A 24,562-nucleotide genomic window follows, 5' to 3' on the forward strand; every position below is an offset into this window, starting at 1 on the left:
CAGATGCCAACAGACTTAATAAACTGATCCGTAAGGCCAGCAATGTTGTGGGGATGGAGCTGGACTCCCTCAAGGTGGTGTCGGAGAGGCGGATGCTGTCCAAGATAAAGACAATGTTGGATAACACCTCCCACCCACTCCATGACATGTTGGTCAGTCACAGGAGCTCGTTCAGTGAGAGACTGAGATTACCGAAAAGCACCACTGAACAACACAGGAAATCATTCCTGCCTGTGGCCATCTCCCTGTACAACGCATCCACTTAACACACTGTTTGCTGCTACAACTACACATGTTTCTTTTCCAAATATTTATTTATAAGTGACTTATGTATGTATGTATGTATATATATGTATATATTGTACTATTCTTAGTTAGCGTATTGTCTGTCTTGTCTTAATGTTGGTTTAAAATGGAGCACTGTAACAAAAAAAATAATTTCCCCCAGGGATCAATAAAGTATTCTGATTCTGATTCTGATTCTGATAATATTACAAAAATATTAATATTAATTAACTTTCAATCTATGTCAAAGTTTTGTTACTTTGCTTAGTTGTCTGGACCTCCTTTCATTGGGCTGCTGGTTCTTGGTGTTTTTATTTGTTTGTTTTTCTGTTTTCATGTAAAATGTATGTTGTTATTATTATTTTTTAATAGCTTCTGTCTCGTGGGAGCCTATATATCAGTGTCATACTGTAAACTGTGACTGCACAGGAAAAATAACACACGTCACAGACCATTAATAGTCCTCAGTCACATTTCTCCTTTAGGTACCAGACGTGGTAAAATATCACTCCTGAAACGGAAAGTGCAGTTTCAGCTTGTTTTAGGGAAATACCCTGTATACATACCCCATCAAAAGATAACGCTCAAATTTATTTGTGTTTCCTCCACAGACCACTCTACATTCTTAAAAAGGTAGATGAGTCACAGTGATCCAGTCTTTATTTTAAAGGTGCAAATTCTACTCTTTCACTGTCAAGACGTAACATGTTTGTTGTATGAACATTATTGTAATCTATAGCCACATGTAGGACACATCAGCTTTTTTTCCATCCATTATATCACTAGAAATGAGATGTGCCACCCCCTTGCTGTTCTCTGCTGCTCTCTGTCCATGCCTTTTCATCCCTCCCCAGTGCCCCCCCCCCCCCTTCTCTGGATGTCAGTGTGCCAATGGTTGTTTGGAAGCTCTCGCTCATATCTTGGCTTAAATTTATCTCTACTTTTGCTCAGCGTGCATTCCCTGCAACCTAATAAGGTCTGCATGGAGGGAAAGGAAGAGGGCACAGAGGGCGAGAGAAGATGGTGGGAAAAGGTTGGACAATAGTAATCAAAAGTATTTTCCCACAAATTTGTTTTGGCCTGTGCACACATGGGTGTTTCTGCTAGGGTTTGTTTGTGCGTGTGTGTAGAGAGAGAGAGACCACAAAGATGAGGGTGAAAGCACAAAACATAATGAAGAGATTAGGATATTGTAGGCTGACATGTTCCTAAGCTCTTTGATGTAGCACATCATATGCTCTGTACGTAACAATATTTTCTTCAGTAAATCCACATGAATGTGACAGAGAAGATAAAGTACAATATAACAGTACTTCAAAGCCTTTTCTGATCTTGCTCCTTTCAAATTGTAATTGATGACCATTGAAGCTACAGCAGAACATACTGTTGTTTATCACGCTTGTGTCTACACACGCTGATAGTCCTTCGCTAAGAGAGAGATCCTGAAACCCAACCACAAACCACCACGCATATAGGATATTAACTCCGCTCTTTCACTTCCACTCTTCAAAGCAAGGTGTTTTCACAGACTGTTTTCTGGAAGCTGGAGGGGATTTCTCTGCTTATGCTGCTTTATTCAACCATCCTATCCCCTCAGCAAACTGTCACCTGATCCCTCACACACCTTCAGCCATGCAGCATATTAGATTACTACAATACTCACTAAAGTCAACCAGACACCCCTCCAACCCCACACTCTCCAGCTCTCATTTACTCCCTCCTCTGTTTCAGACTATAGAAATGCCCCAACACAATATGGAAAACTCCAGGAGTCAGTGGCAGCAGGGTCTGCGGCCTCCGTGGATCACCAGAATGACTGAAGGTCAGAGTCCCGCCTCCTCAGGGGCAGAGTCTGACACAGAAAGTAGCAGCGCAGAGAACGAGAAGGTGAGGGAGAGGAAGCTGTCTATGGTGGTGATGTAGTCATTTGTTAGACCTTTTAATTCTGGTTAAAACAATGAATCATCATTGCTGGTCTGAGCCCTTCCCAGCCTAACAGCCTGCATGTGGTCACTCTGTCTGCTCATTCTTTTTCCTGCTTTCTGTCAGACCTCCATTAAAAAGTTGGAGGTGGGTTCACTGAGGGTCCTGCCATCACCCTCCGTGCTCCAACAGCGAATCACAGAGATCGAACAGCAGAAGGAAGAGCTAAACATTGAGGTGAGCATGTCACATGATCTGGACAAAAACGTTATGTCACCGTGCAAAAAAACTGCTGGATAAAGTCGCTGAAGAGCTGATAGGGTTAACATGTTATTCCAGTTATTTGATTGAGAAAATTGACTTGGAATTATCAGATCAATTGCGAAACTTGTAAAAGTGGTTTTGATGTTTCTGCTGATGCATGCACATTGAAATTGCAGCGCCGTTTCCAAACTCCACTACAGTCACGATAAAGGAATGCTTAACTCTGACTTGCATAAGGTCAGGTCAGTATGATTCACCTCGGTCGCGTCTTCTACCCTCTTAGCTGCAGCTGGAGATTGCTTTGCTACAAGGAGAGCTGCAGACAGAGAAGGACCGGCTGCACAAACACACGCAGAAGCTGAAGGATCTACAGGAGGAGGCCGGGCAAAGAGAGAAGCACAAACACACAGACAGACAAAAGGTAAAAGATACATGTGATATTATCTAATACAGTTTTAGTATTTTTTTTTCTTTTTAAATACTTAAAACTTGGCAGATGTTATGGGTTTTTTTTTTTAACCCCTAACCTCCAATGCCACACCTTCATATTTCAAGCCCTCCTAGACTTCGAGTGTCTTAGTGTAGGACTTACACCCCCAGAAGAAACTGGCATGTAGGCTCAGTAATGTGCAGCTAAAGTCAACACAAGATCGTGTCAGTGATAAGTCAGCTCCCATGCATTAACCGTTAGATGTCAAACATGTGACATGTTTTCAAGATAAATATATCCAGCCCTCATTGTAAACAAAGGTTAATAGACCTGTTGCTCTTGTTTCTTTTCAGGCAGAGTTTTTGTTTTGCATTTCAGTTTTTTGCTCGCTCTTTTCTAACTCTCTGTAAATGCAGGAACGAGAGAATCTGGAAGAGGAGCGACGCAGGGTGGAGGAGCTGAAGAGTAGGTGCAAAGAAAAAGAGAAACTGATCCCAAGTCAGCCAGAAAGTCAGCGAGAACAGCTAATGCTGCAGCTACAGAAGGCGAGTAGGACATTTTCAGCATGGGTGGAGGATGACAGTTACAGTTAGTCATTTGGGTGATCCACAGTGTTCTTTTTTTTTTTTCTTTCTTCAATCAAAACATCTGCAAAACCAACAGAGCCAGCATCATTGTCATTTCATCTACAATGATGATTCTTCAAAATATGTTAAACACAAACACAAAACTGACCAGCGGGCTTTAGCCAGATAAGATTCCTTGAAGTTGTGGTAATCAAACGTCTGTTTCCTACTTTAGGGTGTGGGTTGTAAATCATTTTTAAAAACTGTATGCTCAAGATTTCCAGTACCACCCAAAAACACATCTGGGTCTTTTCCGTTTTCTGTTTTTAAACATCTAATCCTGCCTTTTTTTTAAATATAGAGAGACACAAAAACATCCCAATGGTTGTGTCTCGATGGCAGTTATTAGATAAAACATAAAACTGCAGCTAATGCTCGGTGTGCTGTTTTGATATATCACAGATACAAGGTGTGTTGACAGCGCTGAGTCTTGCACATAATATTGTCTTGAATACAGTGAGTGATTGTTCAGTACCTGTTCAACCTGAAGTGCTAATGTTTACCCACACCTAAACAAAACACAGGATGTGTGTTTTGCCTGTGAATGTAACAGAACAAGATGAGAAACCTTTTTGTTTAAATCGCATTGTTTAATGACAGGTTTAGTGTTGTCCGGTAGCTGGTTCCTTTCTGTGGTAACTTGTCGGATTTATTTGGAAAGGGCTTCTAGAAAACAGGTTTTTCACAAGTTGCTTCACAGAAAAAAAGCTGCATACATGCACACAAACAGGACCTAAGTACGTGTTGCACAGCACTAAGAGAGCAGGCATTCCAGTGAGGCCGTTGAGTGTTTCAATAGGCAGTGAAGCATTGAATTTTGTGCTTATACTGGAAGTGTGCCTCCGGTTGCCAAACCTTGAGAATAATGAAGCTCTTAAGTTCACTTAACTTTTTGTCCACATAAGTACATACTCAAGTCTTTTGATTGTACACTAAAAAGTTTGAGTCACAACAAGATGTTTGAGAAGTATTGTGAGATCATGATAATAAAGAAATACAAATAACCTGGAGATTATAAATAAGCTAATTTGGCATTTGTGAGTAGCAGCATTGTGCCAGCAATTGTCAGTTTGATATTACTAGCTGTGTAATAAAAGGTGTTAAACTACTTCTCAAAGGAAGTGTAGCATTGTCGATTGATTTCTCTCTAGTAAACTCTTTTGTCATGTAAAGTGACGATGGAACGAGGCTTGCCAAACTTTAAAAAGTTCTGCACAAAGTTAAAAATATCTCTGTAAGAGCATGAATCAACCTTTAAAGGTGACCATACTCATACATGGATCTGCACTAAAAAAATCCAGTAAAGAGTTCACTCTTATTTATGTTATTATTATTATTATAATCTTGATTGGTGTATTAAATAAGGGTGCTAACAGTGCTAACATCTGGATGTGTGGGGGGTTATTGTTTTAAGCATATAAGTAGAAAAACCAGTGACTGGACTGCATAAAACAGAACGATGGAATGTTTCCATCAATCAACCAGTCAATTCATTCAGTAGTTATTGTTGTACTAGAGTGCCAAAGGCATTGTTTTGTATCTTCCCTCCATCCATTCACTTTTGATTTTCCCACATAAATTTCTTGGGGATGTTACATTCATAAACCTTCTCTTAGGCTCCAGAACAAGACACATTTTAGCAAGCAGTTCACAATAAAAAAGCACCTTTATTTACACAATATTTTTTTTTTGTCTTCATTGCAGGAGAAGGAGGCGATGGAGGCATCAGTTCGGGCCTTTGAGGATTGGGAGTTTAATTTTCTGGAGCGAGAGACCGGCATTGTTGAAGAGGATGAGAGCAAATGCAAGGAGAGAGAGAGTGAAGGAGAGCTTGAAAAGGAAATCTCATGCCAGAAGCTTTTGGTCAACGTTGCACAGGTAAACAGCGCGTCTTTGAGATAGTTTTTGAGACAGTTACACAGCTGCTCCTTGAAGTGTTATCAGGGTCACATGCTTTTTTTTCAGTGTTTACTCTCACATAAATTCCGCATCAGTGCAGACATGTGATGTCATACTTGTGCATACAATAAGTGGATGAAATGATAGGAACAGCTAACACTTGAATATATACCAGTACAACAGTTTTCCAAAAGATCTATAGAAACAGGACCCAGTTCTTTTTGATCACAGTCTGGACAGTCTCCATGCTTCTTTTAGAGACACATAAAGATTGTGGGTTTTTTTTTCTAAAATGTGTTGCACCATGCTCCTAGCTTTTGCTGAAATCTGTTTTCCTCTTTTTGAGAGTTAAAATGAGGAGAAGACCGACCAGAAAGTGAACAGAAGAACCACAAACCTCCAACAATAATCACAGAGTTGTTGGCATCAAACAACAAAGTGATAAATCTGACTCGGATAGCATTTCAGGGCTGTTGCACTTTAAAAGTGAAATTAATCACATTAATCACCATATTAGATGGGTTGTTCTGCTGTACACATAACCTCTCTTTGCAGTTACAGTTCATGCTTGTTTTTATGTATTTAAGGCTTGTTCTTCTTCTTTCGGCACGAGCTTGTACTCTTTACCTCAAAACGTCACCTTGATTATGTCGCACAGCGCTATACAAGAAGCTTAATCAGGCCACCATGAGTGAAAAATTATAGAGCAAAACACATGGAAGCAAAAGAGGAGAGATGATTAGGAGAGTCTGAAAAGATTAAAGAAGATGAGGAGATATGGAAAAAGAAGGGTTGCACAATCCTGACTGAAAGATAATATTGTCGACTAAAAATGCTTGAAATCATGCTTATTTGTGAGGGTATTTTTTAAGAGATTAGCTATTCTGCCCTTGAGCAACATTAAACCAACAAAACTCTTCAGATCAGGATTCCCATGGCAGTTTCAAAAGATCTGTAACATGTTGGCACTTGAATTTAAATTCAATTGTTCAACTGACACGTTGGGTGTGCATACTCTTATTTATGGACTGGGGTGACCGTGGCTCAGGGGGATGGGAAGCGTATCTGTAACCGGAAGGTCACCTGTTTGATCCCTGGGCTCTCTGTCCTGGTCGTTGTGTTCTTGGGCAAGACACTTTACTTACCGCCTACTGGTGTTGGCCAGAGAGGCCGATGGCGCGATATGGCAGCCTCGCTTCTGTCAGTCTGCCCCAGGGCAGCTGTGGCTACAACTGTAGCTGCCTCCACCAGTGTGTGTATGTGAGAGTGAATGAATAGTGGAATTGTAAAGCGCTTTGGGTGCCTTGGAAAGCGCTATATAAATGCAATCCATTATTATTTTTTTAATTTCTAATTCAGTAACTGAACTTTGGAAACCAGCAGTCTGTATGTGGACTTCACCTTAATTCAGGGGTGGGCAATTCCAGGCCTCGAGGGCCGGTGTCCTGCAGGTTTTAGAATCACATGATTAGTTCGTTACCAGGCCTCTGGAGAACTTCAGGACATGTCGAGGAGCTAATTTAGCCATTTAAATCAGCTGTGTTGGTTCAAGGACACATCTAAAACCTGCAGGGACACCGGCCCTCGAGGCCTGGAGTTGCCCACCCCTGCCTTAATTCCTAGTGCAATTTTTTTTCTGTGTTGTCAGGTCATTTTTCTATCATGGTTGGGTGCTGCTTATTCTGAGCTAAATGTTCAGACCCCAGTAATGATCTCATTTTAGCAGGCAGCATGTGCTTCGTAATATAACCTGATGATGACACTAACTGAAAACTCATCCTGACTAGCCAAACTGTGTGCCAGAGTGGAGTTAACGTGATTAACGATCTTATGCCTCATTTAGAAGTCTTCTATACTCTGAATAGTCTCACTCTCTCACAGATTATGTCCAATATTTATTTTATAAAAGGAAAGAAACGCACCAATTACACAGAATGACACAAAAACAACATTGCTGACATTCTAAGTCAGAGGATCACCAAAGAGGGATTAATGCTCTTGGGAAATTTTTTTTTTGCATGTCAGTAATTGCTGAGATATTTCAAAGTGAACCAACCAAACATGACATGCTAGGATCGCTAAAAGAACTAAACTTAAATTCTTAATAGTTTGTTACTTTGTACACCGGTAGTCTTGACTTACATTTCAATGCTGGCTGTTCCAAAAAGCTGTTCTTCCTTCCAACATTTACAATTCCATAAACATAGATGATGAAAATAATGTTCAGTTGTTTCTCAATTAGCTTCAGAATGTAGGAGGAGGAGCGCAGCCCCGGAGATGAAGGCTGGGATTGTGTGAGAGGGATGCTAGTTGACTCAGCTGCACTGTGGCCTCGATGCACATGACATCTCTCACTCTTACTGCCCTAAAGTGGTGATTTTATATCAGCCATATATTCATTGAAGTTGCTTCTCCAGTCCTGCTCTCCTGTGTCAGTCTTGTGCCTCTCATTAACTTGCAAAATGGCCATTTGATTTGCATTGTGTCTCGGCTGAAGAGATGGACTCAGCTTAGTGACCTGTATTTACTCACAGCGACATACGCACTGTCACATCGGGGGATATTTACTCAATATTACATCACAGCATAATGAAAAGATAAGGTAAACTCAGAACAGCTACATGAATCAGCTACAGCACGTGATATTATCTCGGAGGACAGGAAGCCATATCCAGTCCGCACTGATGGGAATGATTGTCTGAATTTTCAGGAGCAAGTCCAACGGTTAGAGAGACAGCTGCGGGACATGGAAAAGGAGAAAGAGAGAGAGATGAATGCCTTGAGGAAAGAGAAGAGGGAGCTCATACACACCCAAATGGTATGTGGGATTTGTCATACTGTGGGTTTTACTAACTTTTGGTCTTTATTTAACTGGTGTAGTTTCTATTGCGATGGCCACATTTGTTAGTTCTGTTACTTTTCTGTTTTACCAATCTGTTTATTTCTTTTTTGTGTTGTCTGTTCTTGATGTTTCATATGCTGGAAGCAGTATTTGATTATTTGGTTAAGGCACAGCAGGCAGCTAGCTCCTCCTAATGACGGTGGCTGTATTTGAATTTTTTACATTTGACATCGTCATGCCTCTAATTCTTGGTGGCATAGATTCCACAACGTGCTTGAAACACCCCATATAGAGATGGCATCATCATACAGCTACAGCAGATTTTACACTATTACAGTACCAGCAGCCTGAGCCACTGATACAATGCAGGATGGATCCATGCTTTCATGTTATTTACACCAAATTTTGATCCCACCATCCCACAATCTCAGCAGAAATCAAGACCCAGCAGGCCAGCAACAGTTTTCTAATTTTCTGAAATTTTCTAATTAAGAATCTTATGATGAGTGTTTGTTATACAAAGTATAGTGAACGAGGTAAACCGGGAAGTGAGTTCAGATATGAGTTAAATGGTTTTTTAAGCAGCACAGAATCTGTCTGCAGATTTCAGTTCATAGTGACAAACCTGCAGAGGGCTATCATATGACCCTACAGATCCCCTCATTGCTTTAATATCTTTCAACTGCTGCAAATGAACAGGTTATTCATTCTAACGTACTTGTCTACATAAAGCCAATAAGCATTATCTGTCTGAAAAGGTCTAAAAATAACTTTAAAACCTGTTCGGGGGGGAAGCCCTGAGCTGGTGTCCCACTACTACTACTGAATTTGTATAACATTTGTATAGGTTACCACATTGGCATTCACTTGACTTGTATGGATGGTGGGCCAACTGCCAAACCTCCCAGACTTGTTAAAGGGTAGAAATTCAAACCCACATCTACTCCTGACAGTTTCTACAAATTCACCTTAACAGTTGGGCTTCCACCTCGTACAGACAAAGCCTACACTTTTCAGGCAGTTTTTGGTTCACTTGCACCATTCTCATCAGCCTTATTTCAAGCCCCAGCAGGCACTAAATAAAGCCTAGGCAAACTGTGGATTAACTGCTTAGAACCAAGCAGCAGAGAAAGTTGGTGGCTAGTTAATGATTGAAGTAGAGAATTTAACAGATTAAAGAAAACATATTAACACCGTGAGGCAATAAAGAGAAAAACAAAGTTACACGAGAGTCAATATTATTGTACAGAGAAGATTGACTCCAGATAAATGCTGCTGTTGCAGTAGCATAAACCTATATATTAAGTTAGGTATTAAAAACCTGAAACAAATTAACCAACCTCTATTACTGGTTACAGTTCCTTAAGTGCATAAATATGTTTTTATTCAATCTGAGCACAACTTAACAAAGATCAAAAGAGTTGCACTGCTAGCAAAACTAAAGCTGGATCCAAATCTCTAAATCACTTGTGAGTAGTGAAAGATTTCCGAAAGTCTAACATGTGTCCATGACCCGTTTCTTTCTTTTCAGTTCAGTTTCGTGAAACATCTATCCAGCTCTGAGTATAGTCCACGCTGTCATGTGTTATGTGTTTTCATTGTCAGTCAGTGGCTTCCATTTAATCGGAGTTATGATTGCACCAGTAAAAAAAAAAAAAAAAAGAGCAGGAGACAAGATCTGGATGAGTAAAAGGGAAAATGAGACAAGCAGAGGGAGGAGGCGAGAGTGAGCGAGGAAGGGAGAGAGAAAGAGAGAGAGCAAGAGAGAGCGAGATTAACTCAGACTAAAAGGAGGGAGGGAAAGGGGTAGAGAGGGAGGAGTAAGCAACGTGAGGGAGGGTGCTGCAGTTGTGAATGTGTGGATGTCTGAGAGAGAGAGAAGGCAAGCTGGGAGAAGTTTCACATCCTTGCAGCGATTGGTAAGTAAAATGACTGCACTCGAGTTGATTTGTGTGACTGAGGGTCTTTAAAATAGCGTCCGTCATGAAACTGGATTAATGTGAAGTTCATCAGCTGTTGTAAATAAGAGAGGGGACTGAAAAAGGGAGGGCAGAAGGGAGTGGCAGTACAGAGGAGGAGAGAGGGAGAAGCAGTGTCAGACAACATGGCCAAGTGTGTATGACTTTAATATGACTGCATGCAGGATGTGGTTTGCTTGTCACAGATGTGTTGGGAATTTTAGTGCTCTGAGCTGTTTGTGTATTTGTATATTTATTTGTGAAAACAGTTGGATTGGATTGTGTCAAGAAAGCTTTTGAATATTTATCAAATCCCTTAGAAAACAACACTGATGTATGTGCAGCAGATGTTTAACAGCCACACTTCTGCTGCCAGCATGTGCTGTTGTGCTGAGTAGTGAAAGAGGCGGACAAGGGTTAAACAGTGGACTGCATGTAGTGACTGAATTGCTCATGTGTTTGTGAGTCAAGCAGGGAGAGGGAGGGATAGAGGGGAAGATAGTGGAGCTGTGATAATTTTTTAACTCATTACAATCCCTCCTGGAAGTTTTAATTCTCAGGCAGATGTGGTATGTTGAGAATGTGTTTTGCTTTACGGTTACAGTTGGCGAAAATGAACAGATTGTATTTGTACCCTGTAGCCAGTGTTGATCACAGATGCTTTACTGAGGTTTGGAATTTAAACCTGGCTTTCAAACAGGTTCGCAAAGACAAGAAGCCGCTCACCGACTGGTCTGACATCACCAGCTCAGCTCCCTGCATGATGTCTCTTTCTCCTCTGACGGTTCACAAGCCTCCGCAGGTATGCAGCTTGTCACACAGGTTTGGTTTTTTGTTTCTGCAACAGTTAATGTCATCATTTGGTCTAATGTCATAATTGACATTTGTGCTTTAATTCAATTACTGATTTCCAAAACATGTGCTGATAGCTAACAGAAAGATCTGAGATGACAGTGTCTGTGTTTTGAATGTACTTTAAGCACACTGTCTTTTTATTTTTTAGGATCCAAGCAAAGAAGGTGTCAGTCTGCCCAGGAGACGAAGCTCGCATCGCAATAACAGACTAAACGACAGGCCGGTGTCAGCACAAGGTGAGTCCAATTTTTCTACCTCACTTTGTCCTCCTGATTGCTCAGGCTGAGATGTTTGTGATATAGAACAATAAACATGTTCTCTCTGCACCCTTGTGCTCATTTTGTCTGGTCTGTTTGCTCAGTTCCCTCCCTTTTAGTCAAATCAAAGGCGTGTCAGTAGAGTTGGCAGGTCGTTATTACATTGGTTTTGCCTGTGCGGACCAGATGAGCCTGAGAATCATCCATATACTTAAGCCTTAAATCTCCCCAGTAGTATCTGTTTTTCACATGCCCATCTATCTGTCATTAAATAGTAGCCGGATCTTCAGGGTCATGTCACGTCTTGTCAGGAGTTTGCTCTTCTTCTTAATCCTCTAAGTCTCTTCCTGAAAATCATATCTGACTCTTCTTGTATGTAAAATATAAAATGAGTGAGTTAACATTTTGATACCACATGACGGATTTCTCTCATGCCGAATCTTATAAAAAGCTATTTATGCTGACCAATGCATGTTGTTCTCACATGTCTCTTTTTATTTCCTTCCACTTTCAGTGCTGGTAAGGATGCATCCTGACAGCCAGGCCCCAGAGGCTTTCACATCCCCTGTCCTGTCCCATAGACTGAGCAATGGGCATAGCAGTGGGCATGGCAATGGGCACAGACCTGGGGCCAGCAATGGTGGTGGAGTCCTAACTCCATGTAATAGTACAACAAGCTCTCGTGCTGCCAGGTCAGTGTCTTCACTTTTTAAAAAGCAAATGGGGTTCTTTAATGCATTTTTCAACGTTCATGTACTAGGTAATTATATTCACATGCAACCAGAATGGATTTTAATTGCTATTCTTTTGGCCCACTGAGTGGAGAAATGTAGCATGTAAAGGGTTTTTGCGCCATAATTCACATTTTTAATACAAAAAATATGTATATATATAATTTGACACTATTAATTAGTGGGTCCTGGTTTGTGGTCATCAAGTATATTTTCAGACACACAAGGCACTATAACCACTTGGCATCAGGTTGCTCCATGACCACAGTTTCTGTTTGTTATGTCTTTACTATAGCAGATAAAACCATTTTTGATAAATTAGGATACTTTCAAACACATTGTGGCAGCAAAGTGCAACAAGAAACCCTCTTAATCAGGCCAAAATTGCACGAACACACAATATAAACCACGTTGGGTGTAAAATCAAAGTGGGAGCAACCGCATTTTGCTATTAACTATTTTCCCACGGCTGTTGTTTTGTTTTCTATCCATATTAGATTCAGTAATTGGTTGAGCATTTTTACTATATTGCATTATAAATTTTTCCAGTTGGAATAATGGTCAAAGGATGGATTTCAGATTGGGCCAAAATGACCAGATTATTTTATGTTTTTTGGCTTATTAGCAACACACGTTGTGAACTTGCATACAACAGCAGCAACAGTTGAAGGCGTACTTTGTTGTGTTACTGGAAGTAAATGGGTGTAGGGCTGTCTGTTAATGATAAAACATTTGCAAATGAACATGGGGCTTGCGCAGCAGCAGAAGATAAGGTTAGGTGTCGGTTGAGGTGATTGCACTGGTGTTACAAGTCTGTTCATTGAATAGTATTGGACATACTACATGATGGGTTTCAGGAATACTTCATGATGTAGCACATGTCATGATTTGGCCTTTTGCATTGTCGCATCCTGTTAAACACTAGCTCAATCTTTGCTGATGATAAGCTTGAGTCTGGTTGATTATGCTTCATATGTCCATTTAATTCTACTGATAACTTGTTAAACAAATACAGCTAATTGGATCATTTTCTAAAGAATATTTTTATTTATTTAAACTAACTGTATAAAGCTTTTGTACTCAATTATATTATTACTTTTTTCTTACAGTCCATGCCTTTTGGATCTCATTGAGATTGAGAAGAAACTGAGGGAAGCCAAAGCAGAGAGAGAGAGGCTGCTCAGAGAGCGGGTGAGTCACCTGCTGTGGGAAACACTCGCTGACACCTCTAATCATCAGCGACACACTGAATTAGATACGCCTGTCTGATTACTGACATCCACTCAGCTCCAGGAAAGTAGACAGCAGATGTTTGGAGTTTTGTAATGCATGTTTGTAGCACTGGCAGTTGGAGAGACTAAAAAATGTGCATGCATATGAGAGTTTCGGAGAATTTCAAAAAAGGAATGGGAGGATTTAGAGTGTAACTCTGATTTCAGTTTCCTTTATGCTTTTGCATGCATACCTCCAGCTGGGTTAAACCAGTGTCGCTTCCGTCTTACTGTGTTACCTTGGAAATGGTTTGGATAATAATTTGTTTTGATGTGCGTGTGAACTCAGGAAGATCAGCAACGGTTGCTGTTAGAGGAGAGAAGACAAAGAGAGCTTAATTGTTCCAGAACAGAACCACCAGAACCAGAGACCCCACAAAGACCAGAGCCAGAACCTGAAGAGCAACAACGGGTCATCTCTTCCCCAAACTCCTCTGAGGTATGAATGAAATTCAAACTATAAGTTAGTGAAAAATATTTTGTTTTCCTTGTAAAATGATTAAACCTAATGCAACAGACACGCATATGTAGTCCTTTTAATCCATGTATTCTCGATGTTCTTGTCGAGACCTGATGCTGACATTACCCACAATACAAGGAGTTTCCACGAAACTCTAACGCGGGATTGTTAGATTAGTTTTGGGAATTGTTGCCTCACAGTAAGAGGTTAGAATCCACCAACTGGCTGCAGCCTTTCTGTGTGCAGTTTGCATGTTCTCCCCGTGTTTGCGTGTGTTCTCTCCGGGTACCCTGACTCCTTCCCTGATAAGGAGAAGCAGAAGCGAATGGATAAAATGTTTCTATGGCGGTACCAAAAGACAATGCAAGCTTTGACGCTTATGTCACCTGTTTTGTTGTTATTCTGTTTCATTTTTCATGATTTTATAACTAACTGACTTCCAGCATCTTTAACCAAGACATTTACATTTTTATCATCTCATCCTTGGGGTTTGGGGACCCAAAACAAGTGTAACCATTATAAACTCCAATAGGAACTGGTCAGTTTATCATGGTAAATTGACTGTTTGTTTTTTTCAAGCTTCTTTAAAGTCCATTTGTCTTCCAGCAGCGTAGCCTGCCCCTCTTCCTCTCTCCAAACTTTGACCTGAGGGCCCATGTGGAGTCTCTGGGTCATGGAGTGACTGGCTGCACGGAACTGCGGCTGACGTCTCGACGCTGTGCGGGTTTCCTGACCAAACGAGGGGGGAGGGTCAAAACCTGGAAGAAGAGATGGTTCCTGTTTGACATGGACCACAGACGACTAGCCTACTATACAGGTTAGACTGGTTGGAGGGGTGTGCTCGCTGACTCTGTGTTTGCCTCTTTGTTTGAATGAACCTTTCTCTGTCACGCTAGGAGGTGGTCAGACTTATTATAAGATTACATCACATCAAAGTTTTTATTCTAAACATTTTTAAAAAAAATTTTCTTACGTTTTATTGTGCTTTGAAGAAAGAACAAGGAATTATTATTTTTTTTTAAATTCACATTGACTTAAATATTCAATATTAATGTTCTAAAATTCCTTTTTTGCCTTTGCTGCAGACTGTGATGAAAGGAAGCTAAAGGGAGTCATTTATTTCCAAGCAATAGAGGAAGTTTACTACGACCATCTACGAACAGGCACCTCTGTGAGTTCTCATATTTTACACAACTGGACTTTAAATAAATCTGAAGTTTTTCATGTGTTCCTGAGCACAGACCTTGGATCAGAAGGGCAACAGTTTGTAAATGTAGCTTAAACTGCACTGGACTCATTTTGTAGAGGTTCTAAAGTCATTTCTTGACATGTCATCCAGTCATAAATCCGCCAAAACACTTTCAAAAAATATTTCTAGAATCTCTTTACAGAATGTTTTCAGGACCAATATTTATAATGATTATTAAATATATTACAATAGCGCAGAGAGGAAGTCCAATAAATATTTTCTTTCTCCTGAAACGTACAGTTAACACAAACAAAACAACTCAAGTAGAATTAAGATGACTATCACAGGTACACACATGTGCGTTTGAGTTTATTGTAGTATGTAAACCAGTTACAAAATTTGTTTTGCTACCTTATATTTCCAAATAGTTTTGTTTATATGATATGACCTGATACATGTACCATCATATTTGAATAGACTAGAAATCAAAGGTAGGTTGTTGGTAACATTAGTACTGCTTAGTAAGACTTTTATTTGGTGCTCACAGGCATCTTCTAAGAAAGTAATAGTGTCAACCCTCTTACTTACAGTGACCTTATTCACCATGTAGGAATAAATGAGGAAAAGAAAATCCTCAGGGAAATAGTTTGTGGTCAGAAGATCCTGTTCTTTTCTTAGTTGTGTGAAACAGGTGATTATCAGTCTGCACTTATACAACAAATAGAGGCTAAGTTAATGCTGCAAGACAGAAATGAGAAAGATGGTTAAAAAGTACAAACATTATTGTAACATTAATCTCTTATTACCAGACTTTTGTTCTGCTGGGCAGCGGTTTTACTCGGATATACACTACCAGTGAAAAGTTTGGACACACCTTCTCATTTAATGGTATCTAGCTATACAGATAGAGAGATAGATCTAGCAAAGAAAAAAAATGATAAATAACTCTAAATATACCTTGCATTTTAGATTCTTGATAGAAGCCACTGTTTGCTTTGTTGACAGTGCTGAAAACCCTTGACCTTCTCTCATTGAGCTTCATGATCACCTGGAATGGTTTTCAGTTCACAGGTGTGCCTTGTCAGGGTTCATTTGTGGAATTTCTTGCCTTCTTAATAGGCTTGTGTTGTGCAGAAATTAGGTTGGTACACAGCTGACAGCCCTATTTGGTTCTTGCCATGATTCTAATAGTTGTCAATCAGCTAAGTAAAGGGAAACAACAGGAAGATAGGAAGACTAAGAGTCACCTCTGCTGCTGAGGATAAATTCATCTGAGTCACCAGCCTCAGAAATCGCAAGTTAATGAAAAGCAATGAGCACAAGATATTTTTTTGGACCAAGAAACACAAGGAATGGACATTAGACCAGTGAAAATCTGTGCTTTGGTCTGATGAGTCCAAATTTGAGATCTTTGATTCCACCCGCTGTGTCTTTGTGCAACGCAGAAAAGCTGAACGGATGTTCTCTACATGCATGGTTCCCACCATGAAGCTTGGAGGAGGTGGTGTGATGGTGTGGGTATGTTTTGCTGGTGGCACTGTTGGGAATTTATTCAAAATTGAAGGCACACTGAAACGGCATGGCAACCACAGCGTCCTGCAGTGACATGCCATCACATCCAGTCTGCGTTTAGTTGGACCATCATTTATTTTTCATCAGAACAATGACCCCAAAAACACCTTTGGGCTGTGTAAAGACTATTTGACAAAGAAGGAGAGTGATGGAGTGCTGCGCCACATGGCCTGGTCTCCACAGTCACCTGATATAAAGCCAATCGAGATGGTTCAGAATGAGATGTACCACAGAGTGAAAGCAAAATGACCAACAAGTGCTCAGCATGTCTGGGAACTCCTTCAAGACTGTTGGAAAATCATTTCAGATGACTTATGAAGCTCATCGAGAGAATGCCAAACGTGTGCAAAGCAGCAATCAAAGCAAAGGGGGGCTGTTTTGGAGAATATATAATTCTTTTTTTGCTTGCTACATAATTCCACGTGTTCATTCATAGTTTTGATGCCTTCAGTGAGAATCTACAATGCAAATAGTCGTGAAAATAAAGAAGAACGATTAAACTAGAAGGTGTGTCCAAAATGACTGGTATATCTTAACAAACAAAACAAAAAAAACATTACCACTAAGCAAAAAAAAGCTGCTTCTTCATCAGCTGATGACGGTTTCATTGTCTGTGCCTTCTTTTTAGTCACCACGGCCCAGTCTGACGTTCTGTGTGAAGACATATGACCGTCTGTTCTTTCTGGTGGCTTCCAGTGCAGTGTCCATGCGGATTTGGATGGATGTTATTGTCACAGCAACAGACGAGCATAGTCGTTATTAACTTTTGAATTTACAATCCTTGCTTCTAGGCAGGCAGCGCAAGAGGGCTGTGTTTCCCTCTCTGCTGTCTAAGGTCTGATTTTGTTGAAGATCCACCTCAGGAGCTCATTCTATACCTGGACTCATGAATATGTGAATAAAGTGCACGAGATACAGATGTGGTTAAACTGAGTTGTGGAAACTGTTACTGACAGAGTGATTGATGGCGACAGAGGTTCACCAGCTGCAATCCACAAGCAGCTTCACTCAGCAGCTTGCACAATGGGTGTCTGTTACTGGGAGGTGTTAAGCTGAGTTTTACCTCCCTCTCCTGGTCACAATCCAGCATTACAAGAATGATGTACACTACGCAATAATACACTACAGCAGGTGGTGAACATAATAACAACTCCTGTGCAATACTATGCATTCCACTGTAACAGTCCAAAAATAAGTGCACTTAAATTAGACTGTCAGAGGCACGTCGAGGTTAAACACTGTGACCGTTTTGTGTTGTAATATGTTTTGGATTGCTTTATATTGTCAGATGTTCCCATTAAAATGTCCAAATTTCTCTCAGTTTTTATTGAAGATGCATTGTAAATGACATTTTTTAAATTATTTATTATTCAGAAATTTTTATGGGTTTGATTTTCATATAAATGAAGACATACACTGTTATGCACTATTAAAATTTTATTCATAAAAAAAAGTTTTATCTGCATTTATTCATAATAAACTTTTTATTGTAAGATGGTTGCAATAATAAATAATTCTGACGAATGAATGTGGAAGTTACAGATATGATCCAGTTTGTCATCTTCTTGTCATCATCTTCTTTCGGCTGCTCCCTTTAATGGCTGCCACAGCAGATCATCTGGCTCCATGTCACCCTGTCCCTGGCATCCTCCCGTGTTACTCCAACCCTCTGCATGTCCTCCTTCACTACATCAACAACATCCTTTGTCTGTTATCAACTGTTGCTTCTCTGCAAGATTGAAATGTCTATGCCAGGGGTGCCCAATCCCGGTCCTCGAGAGCTACCGTCCTGCAGCTTTTGGTGCATCCTTGTTCCCACACACCCGAATCAAATGAATGGCTTGTTATCAGGCCTTTGCCAAACATGATGGCATGCTGAAGAGGTAATCAAACCATTTGATTCAGCTGTGTTGGAGTAGGGATGCATCTAAAAGCTGCAGGATAGTAGCTCTCGAGGACTGGGATTGGGCAGCCCTGGTCTATGCTATCTCTAACTTTGTCCCCAAACTGCTCAACCTGAGTTGTCACTGATTTTTAGTTGTGTCCATTCTGGTCACTCCCAGTGAAAATCTTGGCATTTTCAATTCTGCCACCTCCAGCAAAGCCTGCTGTCTTTTCATCAGTGTCACCATCTCCAAACCACACAGCGGGTCTCGCTATCATCTTGTAAACCTTCCCTTTGCCTTGTCACCTGACACTGAACTCAACCAACTCCACCCCACCTTACCTTCACCCTCTCTTCTTCACCTCTCCTGTGCATTGTCAGTTACTTTGGATGGTTGACCCCAGATACTTAAAACTCATTCACCGTCATTACCTCGTACGTAACATGTTCAGCTTTCCACGTGTCTCCCTTGCCCACACACGTCTTGCTTCTGCTGACTTTTGTAGTTACTGCAGTTCTGTATATCACCCTTGCTCCTGAAAAACATAACATTGAAAATCAGTTTAGTGTCGAGCTATTTCCAAGTACATCACTGTGTACACTCACCAGGCACTTTATTAGGTACACATTGCTGGTACAAGGTACCAGAACTGTCTTTATTCTGTCTTTATTGTGTCATAGAATATTAACATCAGCTCATAATTCACCTTTCTTTCCCATTTCAAGCTCTCAGTGGGATCAAATGCATTATACAAATAATGCATTATTATGCACAATTCTGCACTTGGTTAAAACAGCTGAAATACAGAGAGAGTATCAAAACCTTGTTGTTCTGCTACACGCCACTCCCCGGACACATCTGACAAGAGCTGTGTGCGACATCCAGACACACTACCAGTCTGACATGACTCACTTGTTGGATTACTACTACTGATGCTTTAATGCTTGTAAACCCTTCATTTTAACTTTATTAATATTATTTTTATGATTGTATACTTTAAAATGATCTCAGGATTTGTGACCTCAAATTATTTTTTTTAAAACTTTTTTTTTTCTTTCCAGAAAAGACACTGTATGCTGAACACTTCTGTTGGCTTTTAAGGTAAGACTGTTACCTTAATAAAAGTACTAAATATTATATGAAATACTGTTGAGGATAAAGAATAAGATCATGGATGATTTTTATATTGCTTCCTCTTTTTCATCATTTACCATTTACCATTTTAGTTAATTATTACCTTCAAAAAGGGGAATAATTACATAAACAATGAAGCAAACAAAGTCTCACAGGCTTAAAACAATATTTCAGTTATTTTCAGCAAAACATCAACATTTTGTAAAATGGAAATAGTGTGACTCTCAGCTTGTCCTAAAGACTATGTTTGAATGTTAGCCATACAATAACATTTATAGCAAGCAATAAAAGTGTCCTGTTTCCAGTACCTCACTCGGATCATCAGACGAATATGACGGTTGCAATAAAGGTTTTCTTTATATGCAGTCTACTTCAAGGTATGTTATTTTAATTTCAGTCATGTTGCTAGGGACTTATCTGTCTTTCCACATATGTAGATGCAAATGCAGAACCTTTACATTGGCAGTAATTAGAATGTTTACCATACCTAATGTCATGTTTCTGCTGCTTCAACTCAGGTAGCTTATGCCAAAACTGGGCAGTCTTCTTGCCTCAGACTGTAGAAGCACTGAGTGGATCCTGCGTGTTGATCCGCTGCAGATTCACCTTGCCCCCAGAATGGGAGAAATTCCTGGATGATTCATGTAAAGCTATCTGGAAGAAAGGCTGGAGTAGAACTCCGGTGTTTGATTCCAGCCTCACTGGTGCAAGTGGAAGCTTAAATATCCAGCAAGGAAACCTGACTGGAATCCTGCGTGACAAAGACTGCACCACCATCTTCAACAACATGCCACCACGCCATTATGACAACTATTACTTCAGACTGCAGTGTGACAATGATTTGAAGTTTAACTTTCCTTCAAGTGTCCTCATATCCACTCAAAGTTTGTCCCCTCCTCTTGCTATTCTACACATAAAGCCACATCTTTACTACATTTTAGGTCATTATGTCATTTTTGTATTGTTCTACTTTTCAGATTCACTGCCTAAACCTACCATAACGCCATTGAACCTGGAGGTAGAAGAAGGAACTGCAGTGACATTGACCTGCTCCGCTGTTTCTCACTGTCCCATTCTTCCTCCACTTCTGACATGGTCGCCCGCTTTAGGTGACACAGAGGAGGAAGTGGAAGCTAATCCTGCGACCTCTGTGATGAACTTCACTGCTTCTCACCTTCACAATGAACAAAAAGTTTCTTGCACTGCCGTCTATAACCGACAAGCTGGGAAAAGTGACCTTCTGTATGAAAAAATTCTGACGCTAAGTGTTCTTTGTGAGTATATTTTATCACCTTTTCTTTTATTGTTTGCATTCATACCATAACATGATTTTATTTATGGTCTGATATTATCTGATTTGGTCTTCTCCAGGATAATAAAAAACCTATAAAAGAACATCTAATCAGATGGTTTAGGTTTTTTTTTGTAGTTTCAAAAGTCACTCTGTTTCAATGAGCTTCAGTTTTGCCATTCAATCAAGTTGCAATCAAGCGCTACAGCTGGGATAGACCCTTGGTTACATTGTAAACATTTGGCAGGTCTCCAGAAACACAAATCCAGTTTTGCTGATGTGAAAAGACAAATGTTTATCATTCCAGTTGTAGGCTTGACACTGGTTATGAGTGGCCCAAAAAATCTGTCTGTGCAGATAGATTGTGTATTAACAATTTCATATTTCTCTTACAGATCCTCCAAATAACACATCCGTTAGTTACTCTGGTCCTGTAAAAGAAGGCAGCTCAGTGACCGTGACCTGCAACACTAATGCAAATCCAGCCGTGGACAGCTACAGCTGGTACAAAGTGAATGGAGATCAGGTGTCAGTGGTGGGATCAAAGAAGAGGTTTTCAGCCACAGTGTCAGAAGTTGACAGTCAGTTTTTTTGTGGAGTCAGTAACAGTTATGGAAGCCAGAATTCTTCTATCACTCAGATTGACGTACAGTGTAAGTGAGCCTGAAACAAAAAGACAGATTATAAATGTTGGATCACAGCATAGACTGAACCCATGCTTGTTTATTTTTCCAGTTTCCCCGAGGGAAACAACAGTAATCGTCGATCCCACTGGTCCAGTTCTGGAGGGCAGCTCTGTTTCTCTGATCTGTAAGAGCCGCTCTAACCCACCAGTGACCAACTACACCTGGTACAGAGATAATGAGATGGATAAGGAGCCCGGACCAGTCTTGGTCATAGACGGTGCCGACACCAGCCACAGCGGTGATTACCACTGTACAGCCAAAAATGATCTGGGAGAGGAAACGTCAGCAGCAATTCAGCTGGACATTCAGTGTGAGTTAATTTAACACAGTAAAGACATTGATTTACACCGAAAACAAACAACAGAACTGTATTTCTCCAGTGTGCTCACGTCCTGAACATGGCTCTACTGTATATCCAGCTGTGCTCAACCCAACATGATCTGGGGCCAAGACTTGTTAACAGGGCAACACTAGTGTCTGAGCTATGGACAGTAACACATTGTCATATTGCGTGACAACCTCAAAACCTTCTGAGTCCATCATGACTGAGCTCCACTGTGTCCACATGTGTGCCAGTGTCTGAATGTATGTGTAGCTGTTTTGTTTAATTTGTGTCCTCATCAAGCTGTAAGAGTACAGAAAAGTATGATTAAAGCCCCCCCAAAGCAAAACACATTTAATTCTATCAAAAAGGAATAATATGAATCACAATGAAAAAGAAAAAAGTATTATGCATATCAATTAATAACTTTCTGCCCTAAAACTTGCACCAGAACATCCTAATTTATATATTTTCTGAAAGGCTGAATATGCATTCCCAAACAAGTAAAAAAAAGTCTTTGGATGCAATACTAACAAGGAACATTATTTTCCTTTCAGATCCTCCTAAAAATACTTCAGTGTCTGTTGACCCTTCTGGTCCTGTGCTGGATGGCAGCTCTGTGACTCTGACTTGCACAAGCATCGCCAATCCAGCAGCGGTGAACTTCACCTGGTTCCAGGTGGCAGGAAGGAAAAAGGAAGCGGTGGGCTTTGAGCAACACTTCACCTTCAATGTGACCAAACTCTCAGATGATCAATATCATTGTGAAGCTCTGAATGTCCATGGAGCTGAATGCTCAGAGCCTGTCAGCATTGATGTCACATGTAAGACTCTTATTCTTGTTTTCATTCCTTTGAAGCCTTTATGTTTCCCCAAGAAAAGCGCCCATAAGCCTAGTTAACCCATTACCTTCTTTGTCTCAGTTGCTCCAGAGATCCTATTTTCTTCCCGCTGTGTGAAGATTTTGTCCCAGATCCGATGTACCTGTAACACTCAGGGGAACCCGCTTCCCTCCCTGGTTTGGCAGCTGGCTGGCGAGCTTGTCAATCACTCTGCTGATATCCCAATTCGGGAAGTAAATCTGGGAAGCACGAGCGTGAGGAGCATCATCACTCTGTACTACCTGGGCCAAGACATGCCCTCTCTGGTCTGTCTGAGCAGCAACTCCCTGGGGTCTGATAGTATAGCTTTCAATATATCCTCCAGTGAAACTCAGCTAGGTAAAGACATCTGTAGGAAGCTTCATTTTATATTTGGCTTTTCTGTTGTGGCATTTGCATCTTTTAGTGATTGATATGACTGTTTTGTTTTTTTTAAGTCCTCCATACTCTTTCTTTGCTGATTGGTTCTGGAGTGGGAGCACTGGGGATGTTGCTGGTTTTCATACCGCTACTGATATGCCTTTACAGGTGAGGAACACAGAACACTGGTACCAGATATTTTCAAAGTAGGTTACGATTATCATGTATAATCAAAAATGCATATAACAGACATATTTCAAGTTCCTTTTGTAAGCTGACTAATTATAGAGCAACCACAGGTGCCACAAATCATTACTAACAAGGCAGCCTTCTGATGAAACTTTATCTGCCCACCTTGAAGCTGAAAACACACACGTGTAATACATGAATTGTGACAAAATCAAAACATTATCAGGGGGATAACGACTTTTAGAGTTTTTAACCTTGTGGCAAGGAATTTTCAAGGAGAAAGTATTTTTCCTAAAGCATATTTCAATGTAAAATCTTTAATGTGAATTAAACCTTTCACCTTTCTGTGATGGTTGCAGGAAAAGGAAGGGCAATGTTTCACTTGACAAGGGACTTGTGGATATTTCAGACTGTTTAGTCACCAATGAGGTGAGTTTATGTTGATGCATATATATGAGTTAGATGAAGAAAAAAATCCCACCTGTGGTAGAATGAGTTTGCCTCCAGCTCTTCTTGTGTACTTGCCAATGTGTTAGTGTGATTTAAAAACCAAAACATATTGTCTGTGAAGGTTCTCAGTCATCCAGGTCATCGTAGTCTAAAGACCAAGTCTAAAGAGCTTGGAAAGAGGAAGAAGCTTCTCGGCTGAGAGAAGAAACGTCTTCAAGAAACTTCCAGACGTCTTTCTTTCCAAGCTCTTTAGATTCCAAAACATATGCTGACTCTCTGAGCTAATGGTGTGTCCTGTTTGAATGATAAAATGAACTTTTTCTTGCATAGTAAATGTGAATATAGTATGCCAAAACATATGCTCTTAAAAAAACACAGTTAAAGTGAACCTCATTATTGAAATAGAAAAAAACACATCTTTTCTGTGTTACTGAAACACACTGTTGTGGTTTCTCTGTAGACTAACTCTTCAAAGGCAGATGTGATTTATGTCAATAAAGCCATTCTTGAGGCAGAAGCAGCAGAATACAAGGATGACTCTCTCCATTATGCTGATGTGGACTTTGCTCAACTTCAGGCCAGGTCAGAGGGCAAGCTCGGGGAAGGTGAGATCAAAGGCCTGGTCTCTAAGACTGGTGTGGATTCTGAGATCCATGGAGAAGCACCAAGCAATGGAGGAGATGCAAAGTAGGAAGAAACACTTGCAGATGTTCATTTTGGAAGAGAGAAAGATGCTAAGGGACTTACATGAAGGGTTGATGAGAAAGTGGTCACTTAGCTTTAGAGGAATTGACAGCAGAA

At 40.4% G+C, this 24,562-nt stretch overlaps 1 protein-coding gene and 1 pseudogene across 8 annotated transcripts in view; both read left to right on the forward strand.

Moving 5' to 3' along the window:
* phldb3 (pleckstrin homology-like domain, family B, member 3) overlaps positions 1 to 18,044 on the forward strand; it is a 29,090-nt gene extending 11,046 nt beyond the window's left edge. For 2 of the 7 annotated variants that reach the window (XM_085423581.1, XM_085423582.1), the window contains 15 exons: positions 897 to 955; positions 2,017 to 2,172; positions 2,335 to 2,445; positions 2,756 to 2,893; positions 3,319 to 3,447; positions 5,233 to 5,406; positions 8,138 to 8,245; positions 10,928 to 11,029; positions 11,231 to 11,318; positions 11,854 to 12,031; positions 13,180 to 13,261; positions 13,631 to 13,780; positions 14,408 to 14,618; positions 14,887 to 14,972; positions 17,191 to 18,039. In XM_085423581.1, coding sequence (XP_085279707.1) covers positions 923 to 955; positions 2,017 to 2,172; positions 2,335 to 2,445; positions 2,756 to 2,893; positions 3,319 to 3,447; positions 5,233 to 5,406; positions 8,138 to 8,245; positions 10,928 to 11,029; positions 11,231 to 11,318; positions 11,854 to 12,031; positions 13,180 to 13,261; positions 13,631 to 13,780; positions 14,408 to 14,618; positions 14,887 to 14,972; positions 17,191 to 17,325 — 1,881 coding nt within the window. In that variant the 5' untranslated portion in view covers positions 897 to 922 and the 3' untranslated portion in view covers positions 17,326 to 18,039. Of the gene's footprint in view, positions 1 to 896; positions 956 to 1,236; positions 1,319 to 2,016; positions 2,173 to 2,334; positions 2,446 to 2,755; positions 2,894 to 3,318; positions 3,448 to 5,232; positions 5,407 to 8,137; positions 8,246 to 10,927; positions 11,030 to 11,230; positions 11,319 to 11,853; positions 12,032 to 13,179; positions 13,262 to 13,630; positions 13,781 to 14,407; positions 14,619 to 14,886; positions 14,973 to 17,190 lie in introns of all 7 variants that reach the window. The other 5 variants (XM_085423580.1, XM_085423577.1, XM_085423583.1 and 2 more) reach the window with 5 other exon arrangements.
* A 1,852-nt stretch (positions 18,045 to 19,896) lies between these two features.
* LOC146659509 (myelin-associated glycoprotein-like) lies at positions 19,897 to 24,539 on the forward strand (annotated as a pseudogene). The gene is made up of 9 exons (XR_014913862.1): positions 19,897 to 19,959; positions 20,101 to 20,856; positions 21,269 to 21,526; positions 21,609 to 21,869; positions 22,439 to 22,705; positions 22,805 to 23,101; positions 23,200 to 23,290; positions 23,671 to 23,740; positions 24,222 to 24,539. The product of XR_014913862.1 is annotated as a myelin-associated glycoprotein-like (transcript).
* The last annotated feature ends 23 nt before the right edge of the window (positions 24,540 to 24,562 follow it).

This window comes from Rhamphochromis longiceps, linkage group LG11, assembly GCF_057381845.1.
Source record: "Rhamphochromis longiceps isolate RC_006_pf linkage group LG11, R_longiceps_female_GT1.1, whole genome shotgun sequence".
NCBI classification, from domain to species: domain Eukaryota; kingdom Metazoa; phylum Chordata; class Actinopteri; order Cichliformes; family Cichlidae; genus Rhamphochromis; species Rhamphochromis longiceps.